The sequence below is a fragment of the Pongo pygmaeus genome, chromosome 13 (genome assembly GCF_028885625.2).
Source record: "Pongo pygmaeus isolate AG05252 chromosome 13, NHGRI_mPonPyg2-v2.0_pri, whole genome shotgun sequence".
NCBI classification, from domain to species: Eukaryota; Metazoa; Chordata; class Mammalia; order Primates; family Hominidae; genus Pongo; species Pongo pygmaeus.
The window spans coordinates 41,956,290-41,964,431 of record NC_072386.2 but is presented as its reverse complement, the minus strand read 5'-3'; the positions used below and the strand labels follow the sequence as shown (position 1 = coordinate 41,964,431).

At 37.8% G+C, this 8,142-nt stretch overlaps 1 protein-coding gene across 1 annotated transcript; it reads right to left on the bottom strand.

The window, feature by feature from the left end:
• Positions 1-6,511: 6,511 nt before the first annotated feature.
• Positions 6,512-6,643, bottom strand: LOC129044543 (thymosin beta-10-like). The gene has a single exon (XM_054502506.1). It carries the CDS (start codon positions 6,641-6,643, stop codon positions 6,512-6,514), a length of 132 nt encoding a protein of 43 aa, XP_054358481.1.
• Positions 6,644-8,142: the final 1,499 nt, after the last annotated feature.

Sequence of the window (8,142 nt, the reverse complement as noted above, 5' to 3'; positions counted from 1 at the left end):
TCCTCATCAGCATTTGGTGTTGTGTTTTGGATCTTTGCCATTCTATTAGATGTGTATTAGGTATCTCATTGTTATTTTATTTTTTATATATATTATAGCTCATAACTTTTTAGCTCCTCCACAGTGGTTAGTAGAATATTTCTGCTTAAGTGTGTTTTATATGTGTCCTTTACTGAAGAAAATATTTGTTAAGACATTAACCTAGAATAATATGGAAACCTAAGGTGTCTTGGACAAAACAGAGTTTATGTACAGATTACAAAATATTTCGAAAATACAAAATAGTAGCAATGAATTTTTAAAATTTCCATACCCACAAATTACCCTGTTAAAATGTTTGTGAATTATCTTCCAGTCTTCATTTGTATAGATTTTTTTTTTTTTTTTTCAGGCAGAGTCTCGCTCTGTCACCCAGGTTGCAGTGCAGTGGCACAATCACACCTCACTGAAGCCTCATCCTCCTGGGCTCAAGTGATCCTCCCAGCCTGAGTAGCTGGGACTACATGTGTGCACCACCATGCCTGGCTAATTTTTTATTTTTTGTAGAGAGGAGGTCTCTGTGTTGCCCAGGCTGGTTTTGAAACCTGGGCTCAGGCAATCCTCCTCTCTTAACCTCCCAAAGTGTCAGGATTACAGGCATAAGCCACCACAGCTGGATTTTTGTATAGATTTTTAAAAATAGTTTGTAAATATTGTTTTTAAATAAACTTTTCCTTTTTGAATAATTTTATTTTATGGACAAGTTATCAAGATAGTACAGGGGGTTATTGTATACCTTTTGCTAAGTTTTCACTCTTGTTAATATCCTGTATTAGCATTGTAAGGGTGTCAAGATTAAGAAATTAACATTTCCACAACACTGTTACCTAAACTACTGAGTGTATTTGTATTTCACCAACTTTCCCATTAATGTCCTCCTTCTGTTACAGGATCCTGTCCAGGATACCATATTATCCTGTGTTGTCATGTCCTCCCGGTCTTTTCCAGTCTATGGCAGTTTCTAAGTCTTCCCTTGTTTTTCATGATCTTGGTAGTCTTTTTTTTGTTTGTTTTTGTTTTTGTTTTTTTGAGACAGAGTCTCATTCTGTCACCCAGGCTGGAGTGCAGTGGCGTGATCTTGACTCACTGTAACCTCCACCTCTCAGATTCAAGCGATTCTCCTGCCTGGGACAGTCTTGAGGAGTTCTGGCCAGATCCACTGTAGAATGTCCCCTAATCTGAATTGGTCTGATGTTTTCCTCATGGTTACACTGGTGATATGGGATTTTGGAAAGAATACCCCAAAAGTAAAGTGTCCTTCTGGTCACATCATATCAGCTATATGATATGAACATGACACCACGCGGAATGTTAACCTTCATCACGATTTTGGTGATGTCTGTTAGTTTTCTCCACTATAAAGTTACTATTTTTCTCGTTCCCTACTTATTCTTTGGAAACAGTCGCTAAGTCTAGCCCACTCCCGGGGGTGGGGGGTCAGGGACACCCAGAAATGAAGCTTCACCTCCTAGAGAGGGGAATATCTCTCTATATATATACTTCGGAATTCTTCTACAAAAAAGATTTGTTTCTTCCCCCTTATTTATAAATATTGTTTTTAGTGACTAAATTACTGGCTATACTATAGTTTAGCTAAATAGTGTTCAAATGTTGCACATTTAGGTGGTATACAATTTTTTACTTAGAGAGTTTTGTATTAATAATTTATAATCATATGATGGGTTTTTTAAATTTGCATTTTTATCTGTAGTGTTTTAAACACATTCCTTGCTCCAAGGAACATATATTTATAATTTCAAAAAATCAATACCTCTTCAGCATAGGCCTGCATATTTTATTTGACTGGGAACTCTTTTATCTCCAAGATTTTAAACTTGGAGCTTTCTGCTGTGATCGTAATCCAGGCAACTCTCCAGCACTGTTCTATCCATTGAACCTCTTTTTCTCAGTTAACTTGACTTTAGTCATTTTTGCATCCCACTTCACTCAGCATATCCCACTTTCCAACCTCACATGATGCCTATGACAACAGTCTTCACATTTTTTTGCTGCTATAGTTCGCCCTGCCAAACATTTTAAGTTGAAATATAACATTTTTTCAACATTTTAATCCTTCCAAAAGATGCAGTTTCTAGCACATTAGAGATATTTTAAAGTAAAAATGTTACATGAAGTGTAGTGTAAATACCGACAGTGATTTCATAGCCACTATTATTCATTTTCAGAAAAACGTGAATAAATACATCTTTATTTTAAGGAATAAAGAATTCTTGTTCCTTAATAAAAATTTATTAGCATTTAAAAATTTTCCATATTTGCTTATTCTCCTTGAACTCTAATTTCCATTCTACTTGCCCTGTAGAATTTTGTTGTAATCCAATACATTTTATATTTGAAAGTACTTTAGGGCTAGGTGTGGTGGCTCACGCCTATAATCCCAGCACTTTGGGAGGCCAAGATGGGCAGATCACCTGAGGTCAGGAGTTTGAGACTAGCCTAGCCAACATGGTGAAACCCTGTCTCTACTAAAAATACAAAAATTAGCCGGGCGTGGTGGTGCGTGCCCGTAATCCCAGCTACTGGGGAGACTGAGGCAAGAAAATCACTTGAACCCGGGGGGCAGAGGTTGCAGTGAGCCAAGATCACGCCATTGCACTCCAGCCTGGGCGACAGAGCAAAACTCTGTGTCAAAAAAAAAAAGAAAGTACTTTATTGAGGAAGCCATCATAGTTCTCTGTAACAGTAATATGTATATAAATTGAAATTATAAAGTGCACATTTTTTTCTTGTGATTATAAGACACAGATTTTTTCCTCAGATTGTTTTTCATTAAAATTAGTCATATATAATTGACCAAATAAACATATATTACACATTTTAATACATTATTCATTATGAAAATTATATCGGAAATGTTTCTCTTAAGCAGATGAGTCATGATCAAATTTTTTCTAAGTATAATATTTAATGAAAGTGAAAGGCATAGATGGTAAATACTACTCAGTCTGGCAGTTGGTAGATATTTTAATTTTTTCTTACTAGGAGGTAAAATTTTTTAACTTCTTTTTTTTTAGAGATAAGGTCTTGCTATGTTTCCCAGGCTGGATTCAAACTCCTGGGCTCAAATTATCCTCTCGTGTCAGCCAGGATTACAGGCACGCACCACTGCCTAGCTTAAACATTTTATAAGATAAACTAGAAAAAAATATTATGTGATGATAGGTTCTTGAAATACAGATGGCTCTCTATCAGCAGTTTTTACATTCCTGGATTCGACCAACCCCAGCCCTGATGGAAAAAACAGTACCTGCATTCTGCATTGGTAAAATCCGCGGATGCAGAATCTGGCACCTCCTCACCGCACCCCCTCCATCCCACCTCCCCCTGTGAGTGCTAACTAAGGAACTTGAGTATCCAGGATTATGGTATCCACGGGGGTTCTGGAACAATCCCCCACAGATAAGGAGAGCCAACTGTGTATTATTGAATAACACATTCAGTTTAAGAGAATCACTTAAATTTTTACCCTGGATTTTAATCAGTGTATCTGGAAATGTTTAGTATTCATGGGAAACTTTCCAGTTACATTTTAGGAATCAAGTTTAACCAGTTTATACCACTTCATCTGTGCAAAGATGATTTATTTACCAGCTCTAATGACAAATCTTAGAGATGAGTAGTGAGAACATCTAAAAAGAATTGGCAGGGCACGGTGGCACGTGCGGTAGTCTCAGCTACTCAGGAGCCTGAAGTGGGACAATCACTTGAGCCCACCATCACTTGAGTTCAAGGTTACAGTGAGCTATGATCACCACTGTACCGAAGCCTGGGTGACTGAGCAAGACCCTGTCTCAAAACAAACAAAATTGTTTATTTGAAGGGGGACTGAGAAACACTTTAATGTTCTATATTTCTTATCAATGCTATGTTTGTTTTGCTCCTGTGGGAATCTTTCTCACTCTTTTTATACAATCCAAAAGATAGAAGAGGCAGAACTGGGCCATTTCTGCTTTCTCTTTCCTAGGCCACAAGTGTTGCTAAAGAATGCAGCAAAATCATGTAGGTCCCTTAAGTTAAAATTCATATTAATGTGGCAAGTTTGAATCATATTTTACAAAAGCAGCTGTATAAGAAACATTTTATCTATTATGACAAATAACTCTGACTTCAATACTGTTGACTAGCAGGAAATTCAGTCTCACTGTAGGATTTCCTTCCTCCTTCTAGGAGTTCACAAGAAGTAGGCTGATGTGCTGCACTGGGTACATAGGAAAGCTTCCTCATCTTCAGACCATCCTGATTGGATGATCCCTTGAATGTCTTGGTAGCCCTACAGATAGCAAAAAAATGTAGAGAATCAGAAAGATTAATACAGCTCAGTAAAGTATCTTACCACTTTTCCACTGAACTCTTAAGATCACTCAGCTGGTCCTTCATTAAATTTTGTTTCCTCTCCATTGTATAACCCATTATGACTCTTTCAAGTCATGACAGTACTCCCCAAGTTCACACTTAACCTTGAATCATCCTCAATCTTAGCAGATAACCTTTTCCCCACAGAGAAGATCTGCCATCAAGCTCTTCTCAGAGTAGTACCTGTCTTTCTTTGTCCCTGCTACCTCGATGGAAAAGTAAAGAATTTCCGTCATACCGTCCAAGGTTAATTCTTTCTATTTTGGGGAGTGGGGGAAAGGCAATGCCCTGTATTGCAGAGGATCATGTATTTACTATACCTTTGTTTTCACAATACAAACTCAGGAAATAGAATTCTGAAAAAAAAAACTTCACTGTGGGTGTATGAAGAGAAGAAAATTAAGCATTTTCAGGGCCATGTGTTAGAAAAAAGGCTGAGTAAACACTGCAAATATTGTATTTCTCTCACTGCTGGTCCTTTTCTCGATACCTTCATAATATCTATAAACAAAGCAGATTTTCCTTGCCTTAAACAAAAACTTTCTATTGAACCTACAGTGTGTAGATCTGTGTTTTTTCACTTTTTATTTTGAAATAATTATAGATTCACAGAAAGCTGCAAAAATAATACAGAAAGGTCCTTTGAACCCTTCACTCATATCCTCCAATGGTTATATCTGAATTATAGTATAATGACAAAATCAGGAAATTGATCTTGGAACGATGTGTATGTATAATTATCTGTCATTTATCACACGTTGTAGATTCCTGCCACCACAATCAAGATACAGAACTATTCCACCACCATGAAGACCCCTAGTGCTACCCCTTTAGAGTCATTTTCTCCTCCTCCCAATTCCTAACCCTTGGCAATCACTAATCATTTCTCCATCCCTATAATTTCATCATTTTGAGAATATTATATATATTAAATCATACAGTATGTGGCCTTTTGAGATTGGCTCTCATCACTCATCTTAAGGCTCTTAAAACCCATCCAAGTTTTTCTATGTATCAATAGTTCATTGCTTTTTATTTCTGAGTAGGATTCCATGGTATGAATGTATACAGTTTGTGGAACCATCCACCTATTGAAGGACATCATGGTTGTTTCCAGATTTCCCCTATTACAAACAAAGCTTTGATGAACATTTATGTATAGTTTTTGTGTAGATATAAGTTTTTATTTCTCTGGGTTAAATGGCCAGAAGTATCATTACTGGGGTGTATGTAGTTGCACACTTAGTTTTTAAAAATAAACTGCCAAACTATTTTCTAAAGTGGCTAAGCCATTTTACATTCTCTCCAACGATGTATGAGAAATGTAGTTTTTCCACATCTTCACCAGAATTCGGTATCATCATTATTTTTATTTTACACTATTCTAACAGCGTGGTCTTAATTTGCATTTCCCAAATGGTTAGTGATATTAAATATCTTTTCATGTGCTTATTTGCCATCTGTACATCCTCTGATGAAATGTCTATTCATGTCCTTTGCTAGTTTCCTAACTGGACTTTTTTTTACTGTTGAGTTTCAAGCATTCTTTTTTGTTTTTGCCACAAGTTGTGTTTTATTTTCATTATTCATACAAATAATTTTCATACATTTATTTATTTATTTATTTAGACAGAGTCTCCCTCTGTCACCCAGGCTAGAGTTCAGTGGCGCCATCTTGGCTCACTGCAACTTCTGCCTCCCGGGTTCAAGCCATTCTCCTGCCTCAGCCTCCCGAGGAGCTGGGAATACAGCTGGCTAATTTTGGTATTTTCAGTAGAGACGGGGTTTCACCATGATAGGTTGGTCTCAAACTCCTGACCTCAGGTGATCCACCTGCATTAGCTTCCCAAAGTGCTGGGATTATAGGCGTGAGCCACCGCGCCCCGCCACAAATAATTTTCTATAATATCCTGGGGCAAGCCAGAGAATTTGGCAGTCCCATTGCGGGGCCCCTCAGAAACTCACAGGTCGGTGGCATGGTGCAGAGAGCCCAGGTTCACAGCGCAGCTTGTGGGGCATGTCCACCTTGCAGGTGGCTCTTCCTCCACATCTCAAGTGGGGGCTCACAGATGACAGGCGTAGGGAATCCTTGAGGCCCTCAGGAAATTTCACTCCGCTTCTCCTGCTCTGTGGTGTTTTTGGTTGGCAGAGTGTTTTCCTGCATCTCTGCGGCCTTCAGCTTGGCCTTATCCAAGCTGGCAATTTCCTCCAGGTCCAGTTTGTGTGCCATTTTCTTAACCCCTTTCCCATTTGCCCTGAGAATACTCTCCAGCGGTGCTTGTGGCTGCAGTGTTTACCCACAACTTTGCCACAAAATATCTCACTTTTATCACTATTTTTACATGGTTCTAGAATATTGACTTTGGAAACAAAAGACGTCACTCTGTTTATAGCATTTTGTTTTTAGTAGTGGTATTTCCATTTGCAAAATGTAGTGATTCTCAATCACTGAAAATGCCAGATCCTAGAAAACATAGCATTCCTACATGGGATGTTAACATCGTTCTCAAACAGTTGTTGCCCGAAGATTCACTTGACAAATCCGGTTTTTCCGAAATAGACGATTCTGATGATTCAGACTATTTTTATGTTAGTTCTGTTTAGAAATAACTTCAGGAACGGTTTTTATATTTTATTTTCACATCAAAAATCAGTCAGATTTGCTTCAGCCTCCAAGAGCCTGTTTATGTAAAATTAAATGAGCACTGGCAGTGAGCTGCCCTTTTTTTTTCTAAACAGGAAAAGGGCTAAAGCAATCCGTGGCATCCTGCTCCAACCCTGGGTTCCTGGTGCTCCCATTCATGTTGTTGTGGCAAGAGACCCAGTTTCAAGCATTCCTTATATATTCTAGATAAGAGTTCTTTGTCACATACGTGATTTGCAAGTATTTTCTCCATATGTGTAACTTGTCTTTTCGTCTTCCCTATAGGTCTTTCACAGACTAAAAGTTTTACATTTTGATGAAGTTCAACTTATCAGGTTTTTTTCTTTGATGGATTATCCTTTTGTTGTCATGTCTGAGAACTCTTCATTAAGCCCTAGATCCCAAAGATTTTTCTTCTGTTTTCTCTTTAAACCTTTAGCATTTAATGTCTAACATTTAACCCTGTGATCTACTTTGAGTTAATTTTTGTAAGATTTAAGTGGAGGTTCATTTTTTTGTCTATGGATATCTGAATGCTCTAGCACCTTTGTTGAAAAGGCTACTCGTTTTCTTGAATTGCTTTTTCACCTTTGTCAAAAACTTAGAATAAGCTTGTTTGTATCTGTAAAACTTTTGCTGGGATTTTTTTCTGTTGTAAGAGAGGGGGTCTCACTATGTTGCCCAGGCTGGAGTGGTTTGGGTACTCACAAGCAAAGGCCCACAACTGATTAGCATGGGAGTTTTGACCTGCTCCATTTCCAACTTTGTCCAATTCACCACTCTTTTGGCAACCTGGTGGTCCCCCACTCCTGGGAAATCACCATATTGACCTCGGACTTAATGTGGACACCTGATCACTCAGCATAGTGCACTATAGCCTGGAAGTCCTGAGCTTAAGCAGTCCTCTTGCCTCAGCCTCCTGAATAGCTGGAACTACAAGTATACACTGCACCTAGCTTGCTGGGATTTTGATAGGAATTAAATTTATAAATATATTATAAATTTAATTGTATATACATTTCTATACTACATATTATATAGAATACATAAACATAGAAATAAATATATATTTAATGATACATAAT

What these genes read in the sequence shown, in the direction of transcription:
- LOC129044543 (XM_054502506.1), bottom strand. Translation starts at nt 6,643, where the DNA reads ATGGCACACAAACTGGACCTGGAGGAAATTGCCAGCTTGGATAAGGCC.